Source organism: Helobdella robusta, assembly GCF_000326865.2.
Source record: "Helobdella robusta unplaced genomic scaffold HELROscaffold_53, whole genome shotgun sequence".
Taxonomy (NCBI): Eukaryota; Metazoa; Annelida; class Clitellata; order Rhynchobdellida; family Glossiphoniidae; genus Helobdella; species Helobdella robusta.
The window spans coordinates 547300-562399 of record NW_008705278.1 but is presented as its reverse complement, the minus strand read 5'-3'; the positions used below and the strand labels follow the sequence as shown (position 1 = coordinate 562399).

The window sequence follows — 15100 nt, the reverse complement described above, 5'->3', positions numbered from 1 at the left end:
AATTTACTGTGACAAGATTTTGTCTGCTTCGGTTATTTTCTCAAAAAGATTGTATGACGAATAAGACACTCAGCCAAAGCATAGGTTTCGAATGTATGCAACGTGTGTGGTGTGTTATTTATATGATTAATTGTAATAAAAACAGTAAAAATTAAAATAAAAGTTTTGGTCTCGAAATGCTCACTTATTTCTCTAATGGCTTCTCGCATACAAAGTAGTGAGGTCCAGCGTTGCAAAGTTTATCCCTCCATCCACCATCAGATACCATTTTGAAGCAGCACGTGTTTTCATTCGGATCTCCTGAAGTCCACTTTGTGAAAATGAAATCTGATCCATCGAGCCAATAGCTGTGGTTAGACGCACTCAGAAGACATCTCACTAGATACATGCCAATCCAATAATAAACAGTGTCAGTCATGTACGTATAAGCTGGGAGATTGATAAAACATAAAGTGTTGTTAAAAGTTCAAGATCTTAATTTCTTTTAATTTTTAAACGTAAAAACATGGATGAACATTTAAAAGAAATGAGAAAAAATATCACTTTATATTTAATAATTATTTAGCGACTGTGTTGGTAAATACATAATTTTTATTATAGTATTTTATCTGCCGATTTACAAACTAGATTTACATTCAGTTGGAAATATGTCGTAGTTTATAAAAATGAAAATTTTTCAATTATTGAAAAATTAATAAATCAATGATAATTGTAGTTAGTTTAGTTACAGAGGACAAATTCTAAAATAAACTTTACCGCTCTTCGCAGTTTCTTAAATGTTGTCAAAGGTTTCTTGAGCATTATTTATTTCATTTTCTCAGCTTTTAATAAACTTTTGATACTTTTTCTACGTTTTCTTGCGCATTTCTTACCCATTTTAATTAATTTTATCCCGATATTCATGAGACGATCGATAATTTTTGAGAAATATTTCGATTCTTTTATTTAAAATTATTTATAAAGTTTAAAACAAAACATTCGATAAATTGATCCTATCATGTCATATCATTATCGAATTTGAACTTCAGACAAAATAACTTTTATTTATTTTATATAAAAAATTTATCTAAAAATATTAGCACGTGTCAACTAGGATTGATTTTAAAAGAGTAGTCTATCAATCTTAAGAGTTTAAAACTTATTTGAAACTTAAGTTTATCCCTTCTTAGCGATTTCCGATATGCTGATAAGTTGCATTCCAGAAGGTCCAGCTCTTGTTGAACATTAAATTTCCAATCACAAAACTATTCCTGTGCTTGTTCAGCTGGCAGATGTTAAATTGTTGGTTGAAATTGAAAGAATCACATTCTGACTCTCCAAGTTGCATGCACTGGCTAATGCAACAGGATGGCCTGGGTGCCGAAAACTCCATGAACTCATAACCCGACAGTTTGAAATTAATTCTTGAGTTCCAATTTTTTTCTAAAAAAAGAGTTAAATTACTGAAATTTATTTGAATCATGACTTAATTCTTAATCTGCGTAATTCTAAACACGACAAATTATTAATTGAATTGGGCCTTTAAAAGGTGCAATCATTTTGTCACTTTGTACAGTCGTTCCGATTTCCAATTTTAAAATTTTCGTGTTTAGAGAAAATTTTTGTGAGATGTCTAAAGGGCAACATTACTAACGTTTTGTGTTTTGTGGTTCATAGGCTTCCAGTTCACAGAACGAAAAATATCCATCCGTAATTCCATAGGCCTGCTGAGCGATGATGTACCGGTAGGCAGGCAGGTTGGCATTGCATTGAAGGGTGACCCTGGCAGATACTGGAACATCACCAGGGTAGGTGTTGCACAGGGAATACTGCCCTCTCACGGGAGCAACCTCACTGACGTTGTATGCTGTCAGTCCAATGATGAAGTTGCGAACACGTTGGGCCACTGAAATGATTTTAAATGGAATTATTAGAATGTTTTTATTATGATTTCATGCGAAATAAAATATTTTTTCACACTATTTTTTGATTTTATATGTTTTTTAACTAATTCTCAGATTTTTCTGTTACTTAGAATAAATAAAACACAAAAAAACAAAGTTAATCTATCAAAAAAACTTTTAGGAAAAAGTTCAAACCATAATCTACGTCAGTATTCCTGCTAACGAAGGCAATGTAATCGATCAAATACTCGCTGCCCATGTCCACTTGAATCCAGTTCGCTCCATATCCGCCTTCCGTGGAGTGCACACAATGACCGTGACTCAGGTAAGTATCTCGTACGCCATCTACCGCAAGACCGGCGACGAAAACAAATTTTTGGTTGATCAAATTGTTGTTGTCGTACTTGGTTGAACTCATTGTGGCGTTTTTTTGTAACAAAAGATTTTTTCTCTCAAGCGTAGCTTGAAGATTTTTTTATTTATTCATTATTATTATTATTATTAGATAGTAAACGATTTTGAATTTAAAATTAATATCAAGTCAAAGTTTAAATTCAATTATGAAAAGTTAATAGGGAAACTGCTTGACATTTTATCAGATATCAAATGAAAGAAATCGGAATGAACTAACGCTCGTCATATAGTCCCACGACGACCACTTCACAGATGTTCATCTTATCAGTTGACAAGTTACTCTGATCTACAGTAACATATCTACTTGAATCATTTGGACATTGGAATGTCACGTTCACACTGTTCAGTTGGCTGGTCAGATTGTTGCAGGATGCAATGGTTACCATTCTTACATTTTTCAGTCCAACGTTAAAAACATCTGGCAATAAGTTTTTATTATTATAATTTTTTCTACAATGCGAACAAGAAACTTGATTACTTGGCTCTAGTTTCCCGATTACTTGAACAAAATTTAGGCGATACGACCAAAGCAGATCAATTTGGATCCACTGATAATATGGCAACAGAGAAATGTAACAGAAGGGAGAGTCGAACATTCCATCAACCGCCAGATAACCAGTACGTGAATCCATAAATGAGCTCTCTTTAACCATTTTGCCAAGGGCCACGTTTTCCAAATTAGACAGGCCTTTTGTAAAACTAGCGTTGCAATATAGCAGCAAAATAATTGAGATAAAATACATTACTTTAGCTTTGCTTGTCAAGCTTATGAAGTTAAATTTCAAACATATTTCATGAAACACACTGTTATGTTGTAATACTAAATTTTAATCTATAAAAAAGAAAAAATTGTTTATATTTCAATAATCTCTGCCAGCACTTTTGCATCAATTTAATTATATTCGTCCTAACTTCCAACTATGAATACATTCAAGTTTTTTACGACAAACCGAATTTTATTAGTACAAAGAATTCTTTCACAAAAAACAGCTTTTTTTATCCATATAGTTATTTTTTCCCCATTTTACAAACGTCTAACCTATACTTACATCATCAACGTTTCTGTTTTATTTCAATCATTTGTATTGTACACACTGTATGCTGTGATTTTTTATTAAAATTTGAAAAATTATTTATGAGTTAATGATGAAAACGACGGATGAATAATAAGTTTAAAAAGAGACATTTAGGAAAAGTAGACATCAAAACTGAGCAATGACTATTAAATTTTTGAATCAAATAGCTATATAAAATATTTACCACATCAAAAATTCAAACGTTTTTATAAAGAACATCGAATTTCAAACAATGCTTGATGAAATGAATAAATTAGTATGCATGCAGTCGACGCTCGCTTCCCGTCTCAAATAAAAATGAATTTTATAGTATGGCCTAATTACATTGGCGCTTAAGGAAAGGCGGTGCCATACCTGGGCGTTGCAGGGAAGGTGGCAAGCCTGGGTAGTTGCCAGATGTGTAGTAACCAAACAAGGTTGCGCTCTTCCAGAAAAATGATGTGTATATAATAAAACTTATTTAACAAATAACATTTTACAACACAGAACGTCAAGCAAACCAAAAACTAAGTAATTTCCATTTTCAATCATAAAAACAAAAAATTTCTGAATAAAAAATTGTTTTATATGAAATTGAGTAAAAGAATAATAAATTTGACATGCTATTTGAAAAGCATTCAAAACTGTCAAGATGATTTGGGCTGTATAAAGTACACACGATACAACACGATAAGATAAATGTGTCAAAATTAATTAAAAGTTAGTTATGGTTTGAAACAAATTCAGTTGAAATGATCATAGCAGATTAATATGAATCGAAATCTTGTTCAAGCGTGTTCAGTGGAGAGGTCTTATCTTTCGTGTAGATTATTGAGCTGGAACTTTCTGCATCTATTGGTTCTCTATATCTTCTGGTCTTGAATCTAAAAAAGTTTGGTTTTAATAATTGCGATACATGATGTAAAACAAAAATGATGATGTGCAGTGGCGGATCTAGACAACATTATCGGGTAGGGAAGCAAAAGTTTTTAAAATTTGACGGTGAGGCCAAGAAATTAACCAAAATTAGGCTGGCGACTTTTTCTCATGCCCACACAGATCTGCCATTAATGTAATCACATACCGTGGTTATTAGTGTTGTCTCAATACGATAACGTTGACGCTTATGATCAAACATTTTAAACATTCACTTTGTAAAATGAAAACACTTTAAAGCTGTGTAGGCATTTGGTTTTATCAAATGAAATGTCAACTTGGGAACTTCTTGATAAAAATATTTCATCTTTAAAAACATAAGACAACGTACTTCCTAACGAAAATGAGTGCGACAAGGGCGGCCATTGCAGCAACGATTATGCCCACTGCAGCTGCCGCTATGTATACACTTTTAGGGGGATGCGTTGGTGCATTCAGCTCCTTCATTATATCTGTTGTAAGAATTAATAAAAAAAATTAATTATGTAAATTTTAATAATGTTGGTAAATGTTTTTGAAAATTTTGATGAAAAATAATAATTTCTGCAAAGTATTTAAACATTTCAATGAAATGTTTTTAAAGTTATATAATTGATAGGTTGAAAAGTTACGAATTGGTTACAAAAACGGCGCCCTTTTACGTTAATCTTGAACGAAATGCAATAGAAATTTACATGTCATGTTGTGTAAATAATGGCAAGCGGTGCAGTTTGGCACTTCGTAAGACGGATAGTGTTCTTCCTCATCGTAATACTCGTTGTTAGATTCATTGCTGTCTTGCTTTCCATCGTTCCAAGTTGTCAGGAATAATGACTTCGGAGCTGACGTTGGTGGAATGTTTGATGATGAAGTTGATTCATTCCTCATTCCGGTTGTTGTAGTAGTAGTGGTAGTAGTTGTTGTAGTAGTGGTAGTAGTAGTTGTAGTGGTAGTAGTTGTAGTAGTAGTTGTTGTAGTGGTGGTAGTGGTGATCGTTGTGGTAGTTGTTTCAATCAACGCTTCATTGGGCTTCAATGCCGGTTTTATCTTTTGATTGCATTGCACGTAGAGTTTTGTATCTTCAGGCTTAGCTTGAATGAGATTTTTCTCATATTTAACATTATTTCAATAACGGTTACAAATGAATTAAATTTTTTTACAAATGAATTAAATTTTTTTACAAATGAATTAAATTTTTTTACAAATGAATTAAATTTTTTTACAAATGAATTAAATTTTTTTTTCTATGAATTTGAAAATTTTCTAAATGCTCTCTTGTAATTTTAGTTATTAATAAAATTTATAAAAATTTTCGAAACCTTTCACGAGAATTCTGAAATGTCCCGGTTTTGGAAAAGTAGTAACCTTGCGTGAGTAACTCAACATGATGTTGTTGATTTGCGCCGGTGCAAGTATGGTAGCTGATGGTTTGGTGTCTGAGAGGCAGAACTCTTTGACTCTCCTCTCGTAACTTCGCAAATAGACATACGCGTAGGAATTGAAATGGTAGCTGGCATATTCGACCTCTTCAAACTTTGCTTCTAGTATAGAATTGGATGTTGAGTATACGTAGCACCAGCATACGTTAGCGTAGTATTTGTCTTTTGATGGATAGGAAGGGTTGACCAGGTAGATGGAATTTGCGTGTGTGGCCACGTAATTGTTGGAGCAGATGTTGATGCGGTTGTTCTGCGTCTGACCTAGCGTAGAGATTTAATAATATAATGATTCAATGATTTATATTGGTCAACCAAGTAAAATTTTGGACTTTTGTGAAATTTGTTTAATGAAGCGCAATAAAAAATTCATTTATTTAAATTTTTAAATTATTGAACAAATTTATAACTCACCAAGTCCTGAAAAGAAAACAAAAACTGTTATTATAGTTGACCACATGATTTTCAAAATTAAAAAAATAAATTTTCACAACTGTTAAGGGTTAACTTATCCTTCAAACTAACACATCAAAACAGAGTTCTATCACTTATGTATGAATGTATATATGTTTCTAATTAAAATCATCCGAGCCAACGTGTCTGTTAACATTGTATTCACAAGCAAATCACACACAGACGCTTATATATACACATACACACATGGCGTGTGTGTGTGTGTACGCGCTTATGCAGGTGAGTGTGTTTGTGTGCGAGCAGTTGTGTGGGGTAAGGATATTGAGTAACACATGTGCTTATGTCTCTTTTTCTCCTCTATCTGTTTGTGTGTGTTTTCGTTTGTATGTGTATGTATGTTGTGTGTGTTGTGTGTGTGTGTGTGTGGTGTGTGTGTGTGTGTGTGTGTAAGTGTAGACTAAATAACAAATTAAATAGCCAGCCGCGTGAAAACCGGATCTAAATGAATGTTGAAATGATTAGAGTAATTTAAAAAAAAACAAACTTCTGCTCGTTAATTGCGTGTTTATGAAATTTAATGTTGTGTTCATTAAAACTGTTTAATTGTCTGCCTATCATACTTAAAACAAAAGTGCGCGATTGGTAGATTATTTTCGTTCAATGAGTGAATGCTATTTCACGTGATAATTCTAATTTTATTCTATCTCTATGTGCATACTTAATCCAGGAAAAAATGTTTTTATTTTTGTTTTGACAGGATCGCATAACAGTAAATCTTTCTAGAAGAAAGTAGAAAATCTAAAAGATCTTCAAATAAAAATCCAATTAAACACTTTTTTTATATCAGGATGTAAAATTATTACCACTCGATCAGTAATTATGAGTCCAAGGTCTGGAGGTCAGACGAAAATCGTAGTCTAAATATTACGTCAATGAATGGGGCCATTTGGTAGTGACGAGCACGTATGTGACGTTGATGTTCGCATGAGTTAAAATGATGCAAAAAGTAATGAGAATGATAACACCGGTGAGAAATACTGATGACGACGACGACGATGATGATGACGCTAGTAAAAGTGATAAAGACGATGATGATGGAAATAGTGGAAATTAATGACGACCGTAAAACTGACTTCATCGTTGTAGCGAAATAATTCATAAATGATTGTAATAAGTCTGAAGTTGAAAGATGTGTAGGCCAGACGTCGTCATAACTTTCACAAGTCTTACATGCCAGCATCATGCAGATTGAATTAAATAATGAAATGATGATGGAGCGTGCAGTGATGGGTTGGTTTGCATGACATGTCAAAAGGATCCCTCGCTTGTGATGCATCCCATAGCAATTGTACATGCACGCTGTCTGCGTATTGTGGATACCAATGAACTTTGGAAGAGTGCAATTGATCTTAGAACCTTTGGAGATTACATTTATCATCAGTGTCAAATAAGAATCTCAACGAATTTTCAAATAGGACATCACCGACCAAGCCTCATTATGCAAATCAAATGCACAGTGAAGAGCATTGACACCACGTTGTTACGTAAGAGCCACAGAGCCAGAACGCATCAGCAGTTTGCTATGAGAATTGCACTTTTGTAAACATCTTTTGAAACGCAGACAAATGAATTATTATCAAACGCGTATGTTTGGCTACAATAACGATGTCACAAACACAACAAATTTTAGTTGTGGTTGCACTTGGACTCTAAACCTCAAATGCATAACTTCTAAAACACCTACGCTTTGTTCGTTGAAAAATAATTAATTAACACATTTAAACAGCTTACAATTGAAGTGAAGTTTAAAAGATTTGAGATATCATTTACTAAAACATTCAAGAAGAAAAGTTTTTAAAAATCCTGTAATGAATTCATTTGTTTGAATCAAAGTTTGTGGTGAAGTATATACATAGTATAGAGAACGATAACAACAAAACTGATTTGCCGATCGTTTGTTGATCCTTGATCATCCAACAATTGAGGCCTGCTTTAAGACTGCTCGTTGTTCATTGTTTGTACTTTGAAATATTCCCCGGGCAAATATTTTCACAAATTCCAACGCAATTCATCAAGTTTTGTTGAGTTTTACAACCATTAATAAATAAAAATATCATCTCAATAAAATAATTAAAGAAAATTAATGAATAATTAACATTCGTGCTTGCATTGTGTTAGTTAGTCATAACCACGTGTTAATAAACAGTTACATAACGACTGCAAACTTTAAAATATAAGTGAACCGACAACCAAAACTGTAAACAAAAACAACGTAAACATACACACTGACTCAAATGCACCAACACTAAGTCACAAATGTGTGAAATGCACGGCGACCTTTGAACCTGTGATGTTAATCCTTTATGGCAAATTAAACAATGAAGTCTCACACACATAAACACACATTCACATGTTGTATATACACACACAAACACACACACAAACATATATATATATATATATATATATATATATATATATATGTTTGTGTGTGTGTATTATATATATATATATATATAATAACATGTAATGTATATTACATATATATGCACCAGTTCTATTTATATTGGTTTGTCGTAACCTTTTTAAAATATCTTCATAACTTCGTTTTCATTTCAATGGAAAGCCAGATAACGGTTATGCAGTTATTTTGAACAACAGTTAATTTTTTCACAGATTAAAATGTTTAATTCTGTCAAATGAAACTTTATACATCAAAAAAGACACAAGTTTCATTTTTTTAATTTCTGTTACTAAACTTTTAGTGAATAATTATCTCGCACTCAATAAATTTTTTTACATATGATTCTTTCTGTACTTATAATAGTTTAAAAACAGGAGAAAATTAATTAGTACTAATTAATTACTTCAATATAAAGAGACAATTTTTTGCCTAACCATGTGCTTAGACAAATGCTTAGACAAATGCTTAGACAAATGTAGCAAAAATTGGAATTGTGTCATGTGTTAAAATTGTGTAGACCTTTGTCAAATTTTCTTTTTGCTCGATAGCCGGCAGTTATTGCAAATATCTTCAAAAGAATCACAAAACTTTAATTCAACTATACTCTATGTTATAATTTACTTTTTAAACTTTATTTTGTGATTACCAAATTTTTTTCCAGATTTATTTTAAGAACTGATAATATACGGGTCTAAGAAATAATGAACATTTAGTTGACTTGAAAATAAAGAGTATTAAATGCCAGGTCGGTGAAAGAGACATTAACATCGTAAATTTTGAGTAGAATTGGCGGACAACGTGTCTGATGTTGATTTAGTTTGTAAGCATATAAAAAACAAAGATGTTTATTTAAGATTGGGAAGCAACTTAGGATGATGAGTTGGTTGTGCTTTTTGGGAGGACTGTGACTAAAAATCATATTAAGGCTTATGGTGATACTTGGAACGAATTTGGTTTGGGTGGGGTTTTTGAGTTACAGTTAGTGAAATAATTTTCATTTTTATTATTTTCTTAAAAACTTCATTGTTGTTGTGCAGCTTAAATGACTATCTGGACGTTCGCTGTTTTTGCATTCAGCCAATCCATCCATGACTAACTTTTAATGCTGGTAACGGGTTTTTGGACTTTTCACAAACAACTACAAATACATAACATAACAAGAGTTTATCTATATTATATACATCTCCATATATATGGTCATATGAATAGAGATGTATATAATAAAGATAAACTCTTCAACAGTTTAAACACCTTGCTATAATTAGCTCCGTCAGGCTAACCTAATCTGTCAATAAAATGCACAAGATTAATGAGGTAGGCGTTCAGTAGATTAACATTTGCTTTCTAAACTTTTGAGGTTTATAAGTTCAAATTTATATTCTATGTTTTAATGTACGTGTGTATGGTGACAATGATCATATTTTTGAGTCGAAATTCAAACAATACAGGTAGGACCATGAAAATAATTAAAAATATCCACTAAATATTTATGAGCCTATACTAAAATATTTAAAACATCCCCCTAATTTGGGTCTCCATATTATAATTCAGGATCCTGATGTTGTATATAACGGTCTCCATGGTATATTTACGTTTAGGGGTCTCTACTGAATAAGTTGGGTTTCTTACTTCTTTGTTGTCCATAAGAATTATTCTTTTGTCATTTTCCATATTATTTTTAATCTTGTTGTCGTATTTACTGCTATTTAGATTTAGTTTTTATTAATCATTCATAACGCAGACAACGTTTGATAAACAAATGAATGGACGATTGAACGAATAAAAAATATAAGTAAATAAGAAAAATAATAAAATTTATGATGGTAAATAGTTGGTAAAATATTTATGAATCTAAATTACTCCTATCAATACGACACACACAAACACCACTCTCACACACACAAATTTATGAATGCTTTCTGCTGTTTGGCAGTCTGTGTGTTGGATATATGTTAGGTTTCCATTGTCTAGTAGCCAAGTCTATTTTACTATACGCCTATTTTGAAATGTAGAGAATACAACGTTTACCTTGTTCTATGTTTGCATTATGAATAATTGAAGAGTGTGTGTAAGATTGAATGAATGAATAAAAATGAATGAATGAAGAGTGAATGAATATTTGAATGGATGAATGAATGCGTGAATGAATGAACAAATGAACGAACAGACGAACAAACAAACGTTTAATCGAAATAAACTAAGCAAGAAGGAATATTGCAAACATTCCAATAAAAGGAAATAGCTTAAAATATTATAACTACGTGTATTACATAGTCATTCTAATTATATTCACTGGATGTGACATTTTATGTAAATATTATCCCTTGAAAAATAGTCACAGGTATGTGCGAATTGCAGTAAAAAACGTTCTAGTTTAAAAATTAAACTTTTGACTTTTATTTTTTTTTTTAATATATACCCAAAAAATCATATTTCCAATTTCAAAAATCCAGATGACGAGACTTTCTTCAAAGTGTGAAATTTCTTGTAGAATTAAAAGTCACGAAATTAGGATTCAAATGCACGGCCCTTATTTTAGCCAGACGAAAACGCGTTTTTCTGTGCGTGCGCTTTTATCCCGAAACCAACACAACTGGCTAAGATTGATGGAGAAAAAAATTCTCATTTTCAATCGTCTAGTAGCCAAAGGAATGAATGAAAATGAATTAATGAAGAACGAATAAATATTTGAATGAATGAATGACCCTATGTACAGTTTTCTATCACTCAGTCGGCAGCATAACCATTGGAAATTACTGAGACGTTACTCATATAAAACGAAAAACAGTTTAACCAAATGAGGATAATAAAATATGGGATGAGAACTGTGAGCAGTGGTTGTTAAAGTTAGATAGAGTTTATAATGTAGCTTCAATTGAAAGTTTATACATATTAAAATGTCATGTTGATTTGAAACGATTTGACTGCAATGAATATCACAGTGGGATAACAGTTTTATCGAGTTACGTAAGATACTCGTTAACTAATTTTGAATATTGGATGAATGAATGTATGTGTATAAATAAATGAAGGAACGAATGAATGAATGAATGAATGAATGAAGGAACGAATGAATGAATGAATGAACGAACGAACGAACGTACGAATGAATGAATGAATGAATGCATGAATGAATGAATGAATGAATGAATGAATGCATGAATGAATGAATGAATGAATGAATGCATGAATGAATGAATGAATGAATGAATGAATGAATGAATGAATGAATGAATGAATGAATGAATGAATGAATGAATGAATGATTGAATGAATGAATGAATGAATGAATGAATGAATGAATGAATGAATGAATGAATGAATGAATGAATGAATGAATGAATGAATGAATGAATGAATGAATGAATGAATGAATGAATGAATGAATGAATGAATGAATGAATGAACAAATGAATGAATAGATCAAGTAAAAAAAATGAGCAAGCAAATGCATGTATGAACGAACGAACGAAAAATGAATGAATAGATGAGCGAATGAATGAGTGAATGAATGAATAAATAAATCAACTCAATTCATAACTAAATAAAAATTACCAGTCAGCTGCATAAAATGTAACTAAAAATATACAATCTAATCTCTTTTATGGATATTTGTCAGATAAACATTATCTAATGATAACAGTTCTACGCTTTGAACGAGCACTGCAATGGTTTAGTAGTTTGCATGGTGTATCAAATACACAATACTATTTACATACAATACCATAAACATACAATAACATATAAATACAATTACATACAAATACAATACCTTGTACATACTTTCATGTTTGTATAATGGAGTATTATGTATGCTTCATTGATTCACTCCAAATCAATAAGTTGTCTACATGCATGCATGTAACATTGGCAATGCTAATAAGTTGCCAAGGTGCACAGGAAAAGAGGCTTGTTTCTATTATGTGATCAATTTAGAATTGAAAACTCCCAATTTTAAAACTTTTTTAGGAACTTTTTTGATAAGAGAGAAATTGTTTTATCCTAGATTCTAATCCACTCAAAAAATTTTGGAAATCACGAGTTTTTCATAGCTCATGCAGAACGATGATGAATATATATATATATATATATATAAATAACCCAATCAAATATTTCATAATCAGCTAAGATAACGTACCGTGAAATTTGTTGTTTCTACCATTGAAACTAATTTTTAATAGACTTCACACCAACAAAACAGAATTCGGCATTAAAAATTTCTTCTCCTTTTGTCAATTTGTAGACAAAGAGAAGGACAAAAAAACAACGAAAATGATGATGAAGATCGGGCAAAACGAAGAACGGTCAGCTGAAATTATTTAAAAAGTTCAAATTCTGATAAATTTGTTAACATTCTACAATAATTAATAAACATTAATCATAGGTCGGTGTCATTGGTTCAACTGGCCATCAGCCGACACATGTTACTAGAGTAAAACTTTCAGGCGCTCTCTTTTTCTGTACCTACTAGTTAGAAATAAGAAGGATGTTGAAAATATGCCAGTAACTGAATGCAAAATAGAAAGGTGAAAGGTAAGATGGATAAATGGAAACATAATTAATGAATGAATGTTTGGAAAAATTTGTGAATTCATTCAATCAATCATTCGTTCGTTCGGGCGTTCGCTCACTCGCTCACTCGCTCACTCACTCACTCACTCACTCACTCACTCACTCACTCACTCACTCACTCACTCACTCACTCACTCACTCACTCACTCACTCACTCACTCACTCACTCACTCACTCACTCACTCACTCACTCACTCACTCACTCATTCATTCATCCATCCATCCATTCATGCGTTCGTCTGTATAAACTGGTTGTCTACCGAATGACTATAACGAATAATTTCACTCTTTTTTACTATTACTTTTGTAATTTGAAAACATTGTTTATTTACAAATCAGGAACGTTATTAAAAGTGGGAGGGTGAGTTTTCAGGGGCGGGGGTTGTTGGGGATGTGTAAAATTGACACAAAATTGTCTGATAACCAACAAAATAAGGTCTCCGATATTAAATATTCCAAGTTTTTAGTCCCGGCCGTTAAATTTTGGCTTCTCCGTCAATGTTGTCCGGATTTGCACTTTGGAAAAACAAAAAATCAAAACTTCATCTTCCCAATAATTATTTTCCACTTATTACTTACCAGGATGAATGAGTCCCATCTTATTTCATTTGGCCAAATTTGAAGCGCAGAATTTTAAATTTTAAACTCCCTCCAAAACTGTATCGTTTCGTTATCTCGATTGTCTTCTTTTATCAACTTCGCTCTTTTTGTTAATTTTCAATAGTTGTCACTTTCTTTCTCTCTACTTTTTTCTCTCTTTCCATTTTTCTTATAGTAGCAAACTCATTTTTTTTATTTTCCCTCTGTCCCTTTCTCTCTCTCTCTGTTTCTTTCTCTCTTTCTCTCTCCATTTTTTTTCTCGCTCTCTCTCTTCTCTCTCTCTCAATCAATATTGCAATCCCATCTTTCATGATTTCACAGATTTTACAGAAGATATACATAGAACACAACCATAATAAGCAATCACTCTCTCCCATAAGTTTGCTATGGAATGAATCACTGAAATGATTCTGCATGCTTGCGTGTAGCAACGATCTGAGGTTGAAAATAGCAGGGCAGATGATCTGAATGTGAAAAATTAAGTGCAAGATGTATTCGATCATCATTATTCTCAATAATTTTGACAGACTAGTCACATAAATTGTAATTTCAATGAATAATGTCAACTGAATTTTTAATATATCATCAGCGAATGTGATTGTAGGCCTATAGCATCAATGATGAATATTTGGAAAATTGTTAAATGCATTATAGCGATATCTATATATTTGAATCTATTTTTGTCATCATTTCGTCTTCACATTACCCGTTGTTATATTATGATTTATAATGAGTGAGTTCAATGATCTGACCTTTAATTACTCACCCTTACTTTCTCTCTCTCTCTCCTTCTCTCTTTAAAGTTATTTTTTTCTCTCTTTAATGTTTCTCTCTCCCCCTCTCTCTTTCCTTCTCTCTCTCTTTTTTTTCTTTCTCTCTTCCCTTCTTTCTCTTCATCTCTCTCTTCATCTCTCTCTCTCTCTCTCTCTCTCCAATTTATAAGTACAACACAACTGATAACATTACAAAAGTTATCAATAGGATAAAATTGCACACATTTTTTGAAAAAATAATAACAAAAAAAAAACAAAAAATGTGCAGATCAGCTTACAAAAGGGAAAGTTAATTACTACATACATACATTATTTAAAAACCAATGAAAGTGGGTTGTAGCACTTGTATAGAACGCACTTAAACTTTGATGCCAGGCAATTAGGTCGAACTTTTCATCAATTTTTCCTAGTTTAAAGTTGATGCGTCAGAAGAATTTTATCAATGAATCTCAGATAATAATTTTATCATTGTGGCATAAACTAGTTTTAGTATAAAAATTTATGTTGTCACATTGTCATTCATTTATTAAATATATTAAAAAATAATTAAATGTATTGTTAAATGAATGAATAA

General features: G+C 31.9%; 2 protein-coding genes across 2 annotated transcripts; both read right to left on the bottom strand.

Annotated features, from left to right (window-relative positions):
* Positions 1 to 1165: 1165 nt before the first annotated feature.
* Positions 1166 to 2950, bottom strand: HELRODRAFT_179278 (hypothetical protein; the record flags this gene model as incomplete). The annotated part of the gene is made up of 5 exons (XM_009028126.1): positions 1166 to 1422; positions 1634 to 1885; positions 2079 to 2345; positions 2515 to 2715; positions 2776 to 2950. The coding sequence occupies 5 exons, from the start codon at positions 2948 to 2950 to the stop codon at positions 1166 to 1168; spliced, it is 1152 nt and encodes a 383-aa protein (XP_009026374.1).
* A 414-nt stretch (positions 2951 to 3364) lies between these two features.
* Positions 3365 to 6294, bottom strand: HELRODRAFT_193527 (hypothetical protein). The gene is made up of 5 exons (XM_009028125.1): positions 6118 to 6294; positions 5587 to 5967; positions 4963 to 5358; positions 4620 to 4740; positions 3365 to 4236 (listed from the first exon to the last, which is right to left on the bottom strand). Exons 1-5 carry the CDS (start codon positions 6161 to 6163, stop codon positions 4119 to 4121), a joined length of 1062 nt encoding a protein of 353 aa, XP_009026373.1. The 5' UTR covers positions 6164 to 6294; the 3' UTR covers positions 3365 to 4118.
* Positions 6295 to 15100: the final 8806 nt, after the last annotated feature.

What these genes read in the sequence shown, in the direction of transcription:
- HELRODRAFT_193527 (XM_009028125.1), bottom strand. Translation starts at nt 6,163, where the DNA reads ATGTGGTCAACTATAATAACAGTTTTTGTTTTCTTTTCAGGACTTG. An exon ending in TTATTTACACAACATGACAT is followed by an intron (nt 4,741 to 4,962) that starts GTAAATTTCTAT and finishes TTCTTACAACAG; the next exon opens with ATATAATGAAGGAGCTGAAT. An exon ending in GCACTCATTTTCGTTAGGAA is followed by an intron (nt 4,237 to 4,619) that starts GTACGTTGTCTT and finishes AAACTTTTTTAG; the next exon opens with ATTCAAGACCAGAAGATATA.